Genomic DNA, 16,322 nt, shown 5'->3' with positions numbered 1-16,322 from the left:
GATGCTAAATAAAGCAAAGCAGTGCTTTGTGATGGTTTACACTACTTTCAGACTACTTTCCAGAGCAAAAAACGTTTTGCACTGGAAAGTAAGTTAATAAAAACTTTTTTGAGCTGGTTTGCGTCGCTTTTGTGATGCAAACCCAGTGCAAAATGTTAGTAAAACTGGCCCCAAGTTTGCCAAAACCATGATGTGAACTGGGTGCCTCTAGCAGTATAGCCCATACAGTCGAGCAATACTAGTACTAACTGAGGTAACTGCCTCACTTTGGACATGCAAAAAATGGGCCTTCTTTCTAAGACTATCAAGGACTACTAGAATCACTTATTTGTCTTGTCTTGTGAACATACTTCACATTTCTGGAGCATTTCTTCATGTCCTTCCCTGTAGTAAGCCATGAGAACTTTCTTAAAATCATTTACACAGACTTTACCACTCCAGGATGGTCAGCACTTGGATTTTCATACCACCATTGAAAGATATGTCCTTTGCAATTCTTAGTTGGAACACACATGACTATTTTGTGTAAAGTTTTCAGATTCGGGGTTTCTGAGATTCAATTTTTCTATCTATATTTTTTGAAGGCTGCTCGAAACTCAGCTTCTTTGATAATATAAATCACTTTCTTTTTATCCTTGATTATTTGTTGGTTAGCACCCAATGGAGTTGCATATGAATCCTGTCTGGTTAAATCATCAGCTTTTCAATTTTGGTATCTGGCCAAAACGTAACTACAAAGTCAAATTCAGCTGAAGCATCACCAACACAACGGACATGGAAAAAGTATACGAGCAGAACTCATAAACTCTAAGGGCCAGATGTAGGTCGCCAATTACCGGTCGGTAACGTCCGAATTCGGCCGTTACCGACCGGTAATTGGTGATTGAGATGTAGGGGTCATTATTTTACAGATTCGGTAAATTTACCGAATCGGTAAATTTACTGATTCGGTAAAATACCGAATCGGTAATTTTACCAATTTGGTAAATCAAGATGTAGGTGGCACTACACAGAGTGCCACAGGCCCTTAAGAGTCGGTATTTTACCACCCAATCCTATTGGGTGGTAAAATACCGAATTCAGGTGTGCATGCACATCTGTGCATGCACACCTGTGCAATGTGACACACAGACATGGCCTTAGGGCATGTATGTGTGCCACATGGCACTCAAGCCTGCACTTGGGGTGCTAGAGGGTGTCAAAGTGACACCCCCTGCACCCTTGCTGGATTCGGAATTTACTGATTCGGTAAATACCGAATCGGTATTCCCCATTGATTGCTATGGGCTCAAAAGCCCATAGGAATCAATGGGGAATACCGATTCGGTATTTACCGAATCGGTAAATACCGAATCTTACAGATTTGGTAATTCAAAATAAAAAATTACCTACATCTCCCTCCTTCTAATTTACCAATTCATAAATACCGAATCGGTAAAATTCGGTATTTATGAATCGGTAAATTAGTTTTACCTACATCTAGCCCTAAGTTTCTGTGATCGGTATTCACACTAACAGTGTGTACCAGTGTACCTGTGTGTTTAACCCCAATTGGATTATGCCTCTTTAAATGCGTTCCAAATAGCCAGAAGTTCTTTTTCTGCAATAGTATATTTCTGATCTGCCTTATTCAACTTTGAGGCATATAAAAAATTAGGTGCAATTGACCTGTTCTTTCTTGTCTTTCACGCCTTTGGGACAAGATTGCCGCAGTTGCCTCTTCTGAAGCATCTGCTTCCACAAAAAGGTTTCTCTGGTGTAGGGTGAGCTTACACAGGAGCAGAAGTAAAAGACATTTTTAGATGTTTAAAAGCTGATTAGCTTTGGGAGGCCATCTGCAAGGAACATTCTTCCATAAAAGTAGAGTAATTGGGGCACAAATGAGCAAACTGATCTATGAATCAGTGGTAGGGGTTAGCAAAGCCCAATTCGTATATTCATGTTTTCTATTTTTCTACTTCTTGAACCTTTCTGTCTACCATTCAATATCCCTGAAGAGGATAATTTGGTACCTAAGAATTTGACTTTAGAGAATGGAAACTCACATTGGCTCAATTTGAAAAATATGCGATTCTCATGTAGTACCAGTAAAATGGTGGAAAGAAGTTTGACTTCATTACATGAGTATATCAGTATAACATCAATATATACAATTACAAAGCAAAATAAGTATTCACATAACACATTACTGAGAAAAATATTGAAATGCTACAGGAGCTTTGCACAGGCCAACTGGCATCATAGTAAATTCTTACTGTATATATACAGTCTTCAGTGCTGTCGTCCACTCATCTCTCCTTCGGATTCTTTAAACCAGGTCCTACTCTCTGATCAGATCTGTTTTCGTGTAGATAGTAGCATGCTTTACCTGATCCAACAAGACAGAGATGTGTGCCAATGCATTACACTTTTACAGTAATGTTATTCAAGGTCAGATGGTCAATGCACGCAATTTATCATTCACCTTCGGCACCAAAAACAATGAAGAAAATGTTTTTCTAAATAATGCCTGAGTTATTTGTTCTCAGATTCAGATAAAGCCTACATCCTACCACAGGGCACTACTGCTCCTGGAATAAGGTTGGTTGTAACGTCATAGAGCCTATGCGGAGGTAAAACTTCAGCTTGCTCTTCACTGAATACACCAGAAAAATTTACATATTTTGGAGGTACATATGTCTTTTTTAAAGACAGGTGCTACAGAACGAAGTAGAGCTAAAGATTGATAAACTCTCAGATGCAGAGTTATACCTGAATAACTGATCAGTTGCATACAATTTCATCAACCCACCAGACACCTACGCTCCGCCTCACTCTCACTCGCACACATTCCCTGCATCCACAAAAGCAAAACTAGAGGTTGCTCATTCTCCTACATTGCACCCAAGACATGGAATGACCGCCCTCAACACATCAGAGCCTTCTCCTCACTTCTTGAGTTGCACTGAAGACCTGGCTCTTCCTATATGCACCTTGGGGACCACAAACTTACACACCTGCCCAATCACATGAATACACTCTTTGGGTGATTAGTGTACTATACAAATTAATATAACATAACATAACTGAGATGCAGAGGAAATAATAGGATCTCAACAACGCGGTTCTAGCACTCCATTCAATAGTCAGGTTATGTCTGATTAATCAAAGCATACCTAAATCAAATGCTGCTACTGCTCGAAAAGCAATTCTTGAGGAGTCTTCTGAAGGTCAGCAGGTCTTGGGTCTGCCGTGGGTGGATGGGGAGGGTGTTCCAGGTCTTGCCGGCGAGGTGGGAGAAAGATCTGCCACCGGAGGTTGCTCTGCGGATGCGGGGGACTGTGGCGAAGGTGAGGTCGGCGGAGTGGAGCTGGCAGGTGGAATGTAGAAGCTGAGTCGGCTGTTGAGGGACGCTGGTCCGGTGTTGTGGAGTGCCTTGTGTGCGTGGGCGAGGATCTTGAAGGTGATCCTCTTGTTGACGGGGGCCAGTACAGGTTTCTCAGGTGGGGTGTGATGTGGCTTTGGTGAGGGATGTCGAGGACCAGGCGTGCAGAGGCGTTCTGGATGTGTTGAAGCCGTTTCAGGAGTTTGGCCGAGGCTCCTGCGTAGATGGCGTTTTCATAGTCCAACCAGCTGCTGACGAGGGCCTGTGTGACCGTTCTTCTCGTTTCAGTGGGGATCCACTTTTAGATCTTGCGGTGCATGCGGAGGGTGTTGAAGCATGAGGAAGAGACAGCGTTGACCTATTTAGCCGAAGAGAGGGTGGAGTCGAGGATGACCCCTAGGTTGTGTGCATGGTTGGTGGGTGTGGGTACTGCTCCCAGTGTGGTTGGCCACCAAGAGTCATTCCAGGCCGAGGGGGTGGGTCCGAGGATTAGTACCTCAGTCTTCTCCAATTTCAGATTCAGTCAGCTGTTCTTCATCCATTCGGCAACGGCCTTCATTCCTTCATGGAGGTTGATTTTGGCAGTGTGGGGGTCCTTGGTGAGGCAGAGGATCAGCTGCGTGTCATCGGCGTAGAAGATGATGTTGAGGTCGTGCAGTCAGGCGACGTGGGCGAGCGGTGCCATGTAGATGTTGAACAGTGTTAGGCTGAGGGATGAGCCCTGGGGTACGCCGCAGATGATTTCAGTGGCTTCGGAGCAGAAGGGGGAGGAGGATGCTCTGTGTTCTGCTGGAGAGGAAGGAGGTGGTCCAGTCCAGGGCCTTCTCTTGGAGCCCGCCATTGTGGAGGCGTGCTCGTAGTGTGCGGTGGCAGACTGTGTCGAAAGCAGGTGACAGGTCCAGGAGGATGAGGGCAGCGGTTTCTATCAGGGCCCGGATGTCATCTGTGGCGGCAATGAGGGCAGTCTTGGTGCTGTGGTTGCTGCGGAATCCAAACTGGGACAGGTCCAGGATGCTGTTCTCCTCTAGGCAGTGGGTCAGTTGTTTGTTGATGGTCTTTTCAATGACCTTCACCTGGAACGGGAGCATAGAGATGGGCCGGAAGTTCTTGAGGTCCTTGGGGGCCACCTTGGGATTCTTGAGTAGGGCGTTGATCTCGGCGTGCTTCCAGCTCTCCGGGAAGGTTGCTGTGTCGAAGGTGATGTTGATGGCTTTCCGGAGGTGGGGGTGCGTTGGCGGTGCTGGCTTTGTTGAAGATGTGGTGTGGGCATAGGTCTGACGGCGATCCGGAGTGGATGGTGTTCATGATCTTGATGGTGTCATCGTTGTTGAAGTCGGTCCAGGAGAGCAGGCGGTTGGTGCAGGTTATGGTCGTGGGGGTTTTTGTGGTGGTTTTTGTGGCGTTGAAGCTGTCGTGGAGGTCTGCGATCTTGCGATGGAAGAAGGTGGCGAGTGAGTCGCACAGGTCTTGCGAGGGTGGGATATTGTTCGTGTTGGAGCTGGAGTTGGAGAGTTCCTTCACGATGTTGAAGAGCTCTTTGCTGTTGTGTGCGTTGTTGTGTAGGTGGTCTTTAAAGGAGGCCCTTTTGGCTGATCTGATGAGGTGATGGTGTCTGCGGGTGGCGTTCTTGTGGGCTGCGTAACTGTCAGGTGTTTGTTCCCTGAGCCACATCTCCTGTTTTCGGCTGGTTTGCTTGGAGGCCTGGAGGTCTTCAGTGAACCAGCTGGCTTTCTTGCTGGTGTGACTGTTGGAGGGTGTCTTGAGCAGGCAGAGGGTGTTGGAGAAGTCGTCGATCCTCTGTCTGAGGTTGCAGGCAGCGGTGTCGGCGGCGGTGGGGTCGGTGGGTGGGCTTTGGGCGAAGGTGGTGGTTAGCTGGTCTTCGGTGACTTTGCTCCAGCAGCGGCAAGGCATGTGTTAGGTGCGGTGGTGCGTGGTAGGTTTCCGGAAGGGGATGTGGATGCACGGATGGTCAGTCCAGTGGAGTTTGGTGGTGTGGTTGAAGGAAACATGGGGGCTTGCGGAACAGATGGGGTTGAGCGTGTGGCCGGCAGAGTGAGTGGGTGTTGTGACAACTTGTCTGAGTCATAGGTTGGCTAGGTTGTCGATCAGGGTGGTGGAGTTGGTTCGTTGTTGTTCTCGAGGTGGAAGTTCAGGCCCCCGAGGAGGATGTAGTCCATGGAGGCGAAGGCGTGTGAGCTGACAAAGTCAGCAATGGAGTTTCTGAACTGTGGTTGGGGTCCATGGGGTCTTTTAGTGAGGCTTCCTCTGAGGGTGGTGTTGGGGTCGGTGTGGATCTGGAGTTGCAGGTGTTCGGCTGTGCTGAGGGTGTCGTCTGTGCTGGTTGAGACTCTTAGGGTGGTCCTGTGGATAATGGCAATCTCTCCTCCTGCTCCGTTGGTGTGGTCCCTGCGGGTGATCTTGTAGCCTTCCGGGATGGCTATGGCGATGTTGGGTGCCGAGGAGGGGTTCAGCCAGGTCTCATTCAGGAAGGCAATGTCTTTGTAGGTTGAGTCGAGAAGGTCACAGAGTTCAATGGCGTGTTTGCGGGTGAAACAAGTGTTGAGAAGGATGCAACTGAGGTAGGTGGGTTCTTTTCTGGTCGGTGGGTTGGCGTGTCGTGTGCTGGTGAAGCTACAGTTCCGGCAGGAGAATGGTCCATAGATGCGCTTCGGGATGGCCAGGCAGCATGCGTGTTCTTGTCCGGTGTTGAGTGCATGGAGGGTGTTGGCATCGTAGCAGTGTTGGGAGTCACAGGGCCGAGAAATTCTGGCACTAGGCGCGGACGGGTGCAGACGTGCTTGCCCTAGGCGCGCCAGCGGCGCGGCAGCACAGCGGCTGCCATAAAAAGGGAGCAGCTGGGAGGTGGGAGGGGGCAGACCAATAGGAGCGGGGGCAGGGCCGCAGGAGACTCGATGGCGGGAAAGCGGGATCGGCAGAGGGTACGGCTGATAAAATGAGGGGCACAGCAGAGACAGGGGAGATAACGGGTGAGAATAAAACGGGTACAGAACCAATAAAAACATTTCATGTACAATACAGGCACAATACAAGACAGGTACAATTACAATGCAACACCGGCAACAACCAAGCAAGGCAGCAAACCTAGGGCCTACCACTGGTCACCAGGGATGAGGCGCAGGTGGTAGCTGCGGGTGGAGCAGGGCCTCGATCTCACTGCAGCAGGGCTCAAGGGTTCAACACAGTGGTGTTGCTGTGCGGCGTGGGGAGCGACCTGCCTAAACAGGGTCAAGGGTCGCTCCCTGCACCACGCAGTAGCCGCCATAAGAAGGGGAGGTGGCAGGGAGGAGCAGCTGGGAGGCGGGCGGGAGCGGACGAATGGAAGCAGGGGGCAGGGCCGCAAGGGAAGCAGCGGCGGGAAAGCGGGATCGGCAGAGGGTATGGCTGGAAAAACGAGGGGCAGAGCAGAGATCGGGGAGATAAGGGGTGAGAAAAAAGCGGGTACAGAAGCAATAAAAAGAATTATAGTACGATACAGGCACAATACAATACAGGTACAATTACAATGCAATACGGGCAACAACCAAGCAAGCAAGCAAACCTAGGGCCTACCACTGGCCACCAGGGATGAGGCGCAGGTGGTAGCCTGCGGGTGGAGGAGGGCATCGATCTCACGGCAGAGCGACAGCAGGGTTCAAGGGCGCAACACAGTGGTGGTGCTGTGCGGAGTGGGGAGCGACCTACCTAAACAGGGTCAAGGGTCGCTAAAATAAAACTAAACATCTTTGCATCTATGATGCTAAACTGAACAGATTCTGTTTGAGTGGCTAATTTCAAATATATCTCTAACCTAAAACTACAATTATGGAAAAAAAAGGTAAAAAGGAACGAAAACTTCCATCTAACACTTGCATGGCCTCTGATCACGCTTTTCAAATGGAATTTGTAATCTTTTGTAAATGTAAATGTAAATGTATAGGCATTTATATAGCGCACTACTTACCCGTAGGGTCCCAAGGCGCTTCGACCGCTGCGAAACCCTTCCTGGCTTCCCTGAGAGATGGTCCCTTAATGGGTATCTCCAGGGTGAGACCAGGCATCCCCGGCGGTCTGGTGGGGCCGTTAGTGAAGATGAGGCAAGCTAATGCCCAGAGTTGCCGAGTGTGATCGCTGATCAGAGTGGGCACCGAGGCGAGAGAATTATCGAGTCCGCTGACCCTGGTCCAGAAACCTGTCGTGCCGGGAATCGAACCCTGGTCCCGGGCCGTCCTCTGCTCTCGGGTCTGCCGCCTCTAACCAGTGAGCCACACTACTTCACCTTTTTGGTAATAATGGTGTACACAAAATTGCTTGTGACACCTGAGCATTCAAGACCGATATGGATTCTCTTTGGCCCAAAATAATCAGACTTTCATTTCAGATCAGATGGTAGGAGCTTACTTGAAGTCCGTACTAAGTAAAGGGATTCCTAACAGCTCAAGGTAAACTTTGCTTCTGAATTTGAGCCACTCAGTTTTCCCTGGTATTCTCTAGGGTGGCAGCTGACTTTCTAGAATGAGATGCAGCATTGCTTGTTTAAAGCTTGGATGAACGGACATATGTTCCCAGAATATCACAATAGATACATTGTCCATTTTTCCTTTTTTGATCCTTCTCTTGCTTGGTTAAGATAGACATTGTGAAACTTTCTCCATAGATTCTGAGGCAGGTTCTAAGTTAGTAGTTGCACGTTTATTTTATTAAAACGCGGACTTTGGCATACCCTCTAATCTTATCTCCTTTTCTTTAATTCATTCTGTGTTCTAGAAGCAGAGTACGATTTATTAAGTGCAAGTGATTACAATTCTATATTGCCAAGGGCATGCATCTATTATATTTAGGAGAGTCTGCTAATGACCATGAGCCTGAACATCACAAAATGCCACAAACACCTTCTCTTTAGCCACCTTATAGCACGTGGTGACCCCTGAACATTTAGTCAATGATACACATGTTGCTACTAAATGTCCTAGATGAAGCATGTTGGCTGTGTTGTTCGAGCTGGACTGTTCCTATAGGAGCAGGATCAAAACTGATTTGCATATGAATGACTATGTCAATTCGAAGTTGGCACGGTTGGCAAAAAAATAGATGGATTGGGACGAGTCTCCGAGTAATTGCCCCTGGGAAAGATTAATTATAGCATTCCATCCATCATTTTTCTAAAATATTTTTGTGTACATCGTTGCAATTCAAAACACCAAAGTAAACAAACACATATCAGCACATAACTATCACAAATGTTTTTCACCCTATTTCGGCGCCACCAGTGATGTGGTTATCCACTCACACTATGAACATTTAACAGTGGAAAAGCATAATAAACTAAATGTTAATGCTACACTGAATACATTACTTGTGTAGAACAATGTATTGTGAAGTAAGCAACGTACAATCGCTACTGCTATCGTTGATTATTAGTTTTAATCCAAGAGCAATGCACAAGCACACTATGTGGCTGTGGGAAGACTGATGGCAGAGGACGTGGACCCTTAATGTGAGCACCAAAAATAATGCCAACACCATGCCTTGGGGCAATGACATAAAAGCGGGCAAGTGTCACTGTGTGCCAGGCCTCCTAAATTGAGTGGCGTAACTGTGTCCCTTCCACACATATTTGACTTTCAGAGGCCCCATCCTTAAAGGAAATCTTCCTCCTTCCCAACAGACCAGTACGCCATAACTATAACAAAGACATTGTGAAAACATGGCCGCCCAAGCACCATGAAGAACAACGTAAACACATAGCAGCTCGTACTGGAACACGCTCAATACTTGCTGAAAGATGTGACATGAAATGATTTGTTCTTAGGAAACAAGCTGATCTTTCTCAGTTTAAACGGCTTGCCAGACCTGCAAGGCACGCTGTAAGTTTTGGTTTCCTATCCAATCATTTAATGTCACGTCACGGTAATGACTAGTTCTTTTGAGATGTGGAGAGAAAATAAACAGCTGCGCTACAATAATAATAGTTTCACAACATATAGTTTGCACGTGAGCTGAAAAACATTTTCCAGGAGCCACGAGGTAATGAAGTAATGGAGTAGTCGGCGTGCCAAGAAAAAAATTAAAACTGGGGTTTCCCGGTGCAAAATGGCTTTCTGTTTTGTTTTTGGTTTCAGGAAAGCTCTGCGAAGAGGGGTTAACTTTTTTTAAATCAGGTGCTTTACTATGTGATTTTTTTAAAAACAAACGAAATGTGTCATATTGGTGAATTATTAAATACTTCTTGCCTCACAGGCTAGAGGGTGCTTTAAGTGATCAAAATACAGGGAGCACTACAATGGCCACTGTTGCTTCGAAAAACGTTGGCTTCCCCAAGTTGGCATTTGAAATGATCATCTTGTAGCAGCAGATTCTTGTTTGGAGTTTACACAGCTCAGACTCAAAAGGAACAGTGAAGGTAAGTGCATTATGCAGCAACCAGGGCTTTAAGTGGGATGACAAAACTGGGAGGTCTCTCAAAGGGGCGTGGCCAATGGAATTAAGGGCACGGTGTAAAAACAAGTAAACTAAAAATCTGTGCTTAGCATAGTATTTTGCTGTTTCTGTCATTGCATCCATATATATAATACAACAGGTAACATCATACCTACCACAAGTCAAGACTATTGGCGGTGTCAATGGTTGTTAGTTGCATAAGATAAATAAGCAAAAACTATGGCCTGAATATAATATTGAAAAAGCTTCCACTTAAAGCCCTGGTTACACCACGACAATGCAGGCCGCCCGACACGGAGCCGCAGGTGACCCTCATAAGAGGGCGGGCACCTTAGTGCCACAAGATAGCAGGCGCACCAGCCCCCCGGTGTCCAGCGGCCGGGGGGTCGCTGCCATGACGTCATGGCGTTTTATTGGGGGGCGGGAATGGACACGGTACTTATGTCTTCTCCCCGCCTCAGACTGCCCTCGATGTTGGTGCCCAGGCCTGGAGGTGAGTGACCTTTTCACCCCGCCCGGTGGTGTCTCCGGGCCTTGTGGCTCGCGTTCAAGCGCTGTTATGCTGCTTGGGGAATGCGGCCAGGGTGGGGGGTGGGAGCGTTAGCTGGGGGGGGTTTTCACGAGGAGTAAGTATTGGGCGACTTTTGCATTGTATTTTTAGGCCTGCCTTGTTAGGTGGCGGTGGGGCTTGGGGGCTGGGCACCGGGTTGGGGGGCAGTATTTATTACTATGGGTGTTAGTCTCCGTACGTCAGGGCTGCAATCCATCTTTTATCATTAGGTTGTGGGAGAAGTTGTTGTGTTATCTGCTTAAATTGTACTGCGCGGGGCGCGATGTGTATAGATCTGTGCTCGAGTGTGGGGTGGGTCTCTTAAGGGTGTTTTATGAATGTTTCCTCAATGGCGCTGGGGCGCGAGGTGTATAGATCTGTTCGATATTAAGGGGCGGGTCTTTTATGTGTATTTAGCTAATGTTTCCTCAGTGGCGCTGGTGCGCGAGGGGTATAGAGCTGTTATCTATGGCGCGTCTCTTATGTGCAATTAATTAAGGTTTCCTCAGTAGTGCTGGGGCGCGATGTGTATAGATCGGTGCGCTATTGTGGGGCGGGTCTCTTATGGATATGTAACTAATGGGTCTTCAAGGGCGCTGGGGCGCGATGTGTATAGATCTGTTCTCTATTGGGGCGCGATGTGTATAGATCTGTTCTCTATTGGGGCGCGATGTGTATAGATCTGTTCTCTATTGTGGGGCGGGTCTCTTATGGATATGTAACTAATGGGTCTTCAAGGGCGCTGGGGCGCGATGTGTATAGATCTGTTCTCTATTGGGGCGCGATGTGTATAGATCTGTTCTCTATTGTGGGGCGGGTCTGTTATGGGTATTTAATTACTGTGTCCTCAGTGGCGCTGGGGGCGCGATGTGTATAGATCTGTTCTCTCAGGGGAGGAGGTCTCTTATGGGTATTTTAATTAATGTACCCTCAATGGTGCTGGGGCGCGATGTGTATAGATCCGTTCTATATTTGTGGGGCGGGTCTCTTAGGGGTAGTTAAGTAATGGCGCTGGGGCGCGATGTGTATGGATCTGTTCTATATTTGTGGGGCGGGTCTCTGATGGGCAATGTGTCCTCAAATGCGGATTGAATTAATGTGGCCTCAGTGGCGCTGGGGCGCGATGTGTATAGATCCGTTATCTTTTGGGGGGCGGGTCTCTGCTGATAGGTTGTTTTAAGGAATATTTTGTCAAAAGCGCTGGGGCGCGTTTTGTGTTACGGGCGCTGGGGCGCGATGTGTATAGATCCGTTATCTTTTGTGGGGCGGGTCTCTGCTGATGGGTTGTTTTAAGGAATATTTTGTCAAAAGCGCTGGGGCGCGTTTTGTGTTACAGGCGCTGGGGCGCGATGTGCATAGATCCGTTATCTTTTGTGGGGCGGGTCTCTGCTGATGGGTTGTTTTAAGGAATATTTTGTCAAAAGCGCTGGGGCGCGTTTTGTGTTACAGATCTGTTCGATCCGTTATCTTTTGTGGGGCGGGTCTCTGCTGATGGGTTGTTTTAAGGAATGTTTTGTCAAAAGCGCGGGTGCGCGTTTTGTGTTACAGATCTGTTTTCGATTGTGGGGCGGGTCTGGTATGGTATTCAAGGAATGTGTAGGCAGTGGTGCAGTCCATGCGTGCTATCTCCGGCCCTGGGTCTGGCTGGGTCGTTTAGGAGCTTCGATGGGGGTAGCGCCCTTAAGGCTTGTTCATTAGTGCAGCGATGGTGGTGGTTCTATTAAGCATAAGCATTTTGCTGTGGTCGCTAAAGTGTACCTGTAGTTCGCACGGTGTGCTAGGGGCTGGCGTTCGGGGGGGGAGGGCACTGGCGCTGCTTTGGAAATACTTTGATGGGAGTTCGAAGCTGTCGTGCAGTGTCTTCCGAACGCGCGAGGTAGTTGTCATGCGTGGTGCGTGTACTCGGTATGGTTGCATACCGGCCACGAGGGTCAAGCGCCCCTACGGCCATTTTTGAGGGTCTTGACCTGCCCGGCCAAGGGGGAGGGGCGGGGTGAGCGGCCATTTTGTTACCTCCACCTCTGGCATTTCGACGAAGGGGGGCGCTGGCTGGCTACTGATAGAACATAGACGGGAATATAAGTACCTAGACTGAATGTGGTTTAAGGATGAAACATGAAGTTATTTATACGAGACTGAATGTCAGTGCCGACTGGGCAAGACATTTTACCAAGTTTGTACGCATGAATACAAAAGACAGCACAAGCATATATGACTTTGGAAATGAAGGAGTGCATCCCGTTCGCACGATAATTAATTAAAATATAGCCTTGGAATGTGAGTGAAACAAAACACAGGTCCGTTCCCTTGCAGTAACTGCCGGGCACAAAATCCCGGATGAAGGGGTGTTTAGAGTTGCGTGTAGATACCGGGGATTGGACCCCGAGCCTCATCCTGCCGAGCATTTGCATCTAGAGACATCCTTCATACGCTCTGCACGCGACGCCGGCAACCAAGCGTTGGGGACCGTGCAGGTGCGGCATCGTCACATTACAGCCGGTTTGTGTAAATGAACGGTAATTTTCCCCGGGTAGTTCATGCCCGGTGGCACTTGGCACTGGGCGAGGAGTGCGATGGTCAGCGAAGGGGTTGCGTCCACGTCTTCAGGTGCAGGTGCAAGTTAACAGGTTTTCCCCATATCAATAACGGGGGATTCCGTTGGTGTAGACAATTTAGTTAAATAATGCATGAGAGCTGCAAGGGATTGTCTCTTAGTTCATATAAGGTTCCTCTAACATCCATATTTTTCAGGACTGAGTGGGGCCAGCTGGTGAGGACCGGATTGGAAGGAGCGGAAGTAAAGGGGCAAGGCACCTGACGAGGGAGCACTACAGGCGAAGGAGGGCGTTGCTAGGTAGTAGGAGAAATGTTTTGACGCTGTGCTTTGTCTTTTAGATTACAAGTAAAATCAACAGCGGAAGGTCAACGGGTGCGAGAGTTGGATCCTACTGTTATTGACACAGGTATACGGGTAGAACGTGGCAATGGGGGGCTGGACATGGAGAGACAGCAATGTTCACGCAGCAGGGGAGAGGGGACAAGTCGGTTGTGATCTTCGAAACTGTCACTTTCTAGTGCGACAACTAATGCCCGCTTTTTCCCTCCATAGCCCTTCTCACTCGCATTCTCGGAGTTCCTCCAATCGCTCAAAACTCCCTTCCCAATTTTCGCATCACTGGAATGTAAGTATGGAAGGGTGTGGGACACGCACTGGTGGCTTCACAGGAAGGCCAGGTTCTTATGTCATTTGTGTATTGTGGCTGATCCCCATTTTTATCCTTAGATCCCTGCGAGGGTTGAGAAGTCGGAATGGACAGCCAAAGCTCCCCTCCCATCTTCCAAGAGAGCACCCAGGTGGAGGACTCGTTGCCGGGCACCTCCCAAGATGCAGTGTGGGCTGACTTCCTGGAGCTGGCCAAACTGAAGGGCCTGGCTTGGGCACAGAGCTTATTAAACACCCCAGAGCCAGAGGATTCTGGTTGCCCGGTGGAATCCCAGTCGTCCGACACGGTGAACAATACTGATGCCACTCCATCCAGACCCAAGCGGATCAGGAAGCCGGCTATTAGGGATTTCCCCTTGGAATCGTTGCCTATGACTCGTAGCAAGTCGGTGGCGACCCCCCGGGAGGTCCAGTCGCTGGGGGCGAGCTCTGCGCCACCGTCTCCTGCTCTCCCTAAGGACAATCAGGCGACTCAAGGTAATTTTGCTACCAAAGACGATTTGACAAAAGTCTTGGACTCGTTGAACAATTTCTTTGAACGCTTACAAGGGGGGTTACCTGTCTCTAGCGGCTCGACAGCCGGGAGCTCTGTTCCGGCAGCCTCCACTGTTTGGTCTTCATTGCAGGCCCCGAAGCAGGGGGTTTCAGTACTTGTTCCTTCACCACCTGGGGCCCCCACGACCTCTAAAGGGGCATTGAGTGGGGCGCCGCCCGTGAACTCCCCCACAGCTCCTCCTGCAGCCACCGCTATGGTTCCCACCCCTCCCTCTGGTTCATCTAGCGTTCACTCGGGGGGGCCTCCTGTCACCAGCACCTCGCCTGTTGTACCCGTACCCACACTGGTCCCTGCGATCACCACGGCTCCGCTCCTCTCGGGGCGATGCTCTCTGGCCTGGCAGGTACCCCAGGCCGCCAAAGAGGCCATCTGGAGACGTGAGTTCATTGACATTTTCACACTTCTCATGTTAGGTCAGGAAGGTTTGGATGCTAGGAAGTTTGGGGTTAAGGAGGAGGATAAAAAGGTAAAGTACCAGCCTTGGCCTGAGAAGAACATTTCTAACTGGTTGGAGGCTTTCTCAATCCTAGCTTCTGTCACTATGGAGCGCTTTCCCGAGCAGGGCCCAGGCCTTGTTCAATACTCCAGGATCATACACAATGAAGCATTGAAATGGGGTGGAAGCGGGTGGCTCAACTATGACAGGGAGTTCCGTAGGAAAATGTCGCAGTGCCCAGAGATGAGCTGGGATCAGAAGGAGGTGCAGCTCTGGATGGAGCACATGGGAGCACGGGGTCAGCTTCCGGGGGGTGTCAGTAGCAAAACGTCCAATGGGCAGGCTTTCATGGGGGGATCTTCCTTTTTTCGGGGCAAAGGTAAGCATTCCTTTCGAGGGGGCCGCAGAGGAGGAGGTGCCAGAGGGGGTTTCAAACGGTCTCCGCCCGGGACCTGTCGCCTGTTTAACAATGGGTCGTGCTCCTGGGGGAAAACATGCAAATTTGTCCACGCATGTAGCACATGTGGGGGACCCCACCCCGCCACCTCCACCTCTTGCCCTTCAAAACAAAATGCACAGCCAGCTAGCAAGGGTGGACAGTAAGTTGAGGTCAGGCATCAGCTCCCCAGGTTTTGTGTCTACTGTCACACCATCCTTTTCTCATCCTTTGCACGGCAGCAGGCGTTCGGAGCGCACCAATTTCCCAGTCACTCCCTCTCCCTCTATTACTACGGGCCGGCCGGTGCCGCTGGGAGGATCCCCCGTGATCATTGACAACATTACTCCTTTACTAAGGCGTTACCCCTTAGAGGCTGACAGCCGCTTGCTGCTAGCTGGTTTCCAGGAAGGTTTCAGGATCCCTTACTCGGGTCTGCTGGGAAGCAGGGACGCTGATAACTTAAAATCTGCTAGGGAGCAACCAGAGGTAGTGAGGGCAAAGGTGGAGAAAGAGAGAGTGCTGGGCAGAGTGGGAGACCCTTTCCTGGAGCCACCTTTAGAGAACTTTGTTGTATCTCCCTTGGGGGTCGTGCCCAAAAAGGAACCAGGTGCCTTCAGGCTGATACACCACCTCTCCTACCCGAAAGGGGCTTCGGTCAATGACGGGCTGGATGTGGAAGCATGCTCTGTGTCTTATGCCACGCTGGATGTAGCATTGGATCTGGTCAGGAGAGCGGGCAGAGGGGCCTGGTTGGCCAAGGCGGACATCGAATCGGCTTTCAGGTTACTACCAGTCCACCGAGCAGCTATCACTTACTAGGTTTCAAGCTCGACGGCATGTTTTACTTTGACAAATGCATGCCCATGGGTTGCGCTGTGTCCTATGCATACTTTGAAACTTTCAGTTGTTTTTTGCAATGGGCACTCCAAGACACATGTGGTGTAGAAGGGGTGACTCATTACTTGGATGACTTTCTTTTCATCGGGAATGACGGGACACAGCGGTGCTCACAGGCCCTGGCGGATTTCGTCCGCCTTACAGACCACCTGGGGATCCCCCTGGCTCCTGGTAAGACAGTCGGGCCAGCCCAAATTCTGACATTTCTGGGCATAGAGATTGACACCATTGCAGGGGAATCCAGATTACCGGAAGAGAAGGTGCGCGACCTGTCCAGCAAGATTCAGGCACTGGTAGGGCTGGACAAAGCTTCCCTGAGCTGTATACAGGGTATCCTAGGCCTGCTCAACTTTGCTGCTAGAATAATTCCAGCAGGTAGGGTCTTTGCCAGGAGACTTGCTAGGGCCACTGCCAACATC

At 49.4% G+C, this 16,322-nt stretch overlaps 1 protein-coding gene across 1 annotated transcript; it reads left to right on the top strand.

Annotated features, from left to right (window-relative positions):
• The first annotated feature begins 13,661 nt into the window (after window positions 1-13,661).
• On the top strand, window positions 13,662-15,170 carry LOC147703020 (uncharacterized). Its single transcript, XM_086929467.1, has one exon. The coding sequence runs from the start codon at window positions 13,662-13,664 to the stop codon at window positions 15,168-15,170; it is 1,509 nt and encodes a 502-aa protein (XP_086785593.1).
• The last annotated feature ends 1,152 nt before the right edge of the window (window positions 15,171-16,322 follow it).

Source organism: Lissotriton vulgaris, chromosome 7, assembly GCF_964263255.1.
Source record: "Lissotriton vulgaris chromosome 7, aLisVul1.2, whole genome shotgun sequence".
NCBI classification, from domain to species: domain Eukaryota; kingdom Metazoa; phylum Chordata; class Amphibia; order Caudata; family Salamandridae; genus Lissotriton; species Lissotriton vulgaris.
Note: the sequence above shows the minus strand (reverse complement) of the source record. Positions and strands in the feature narration are given on the sequence as shown.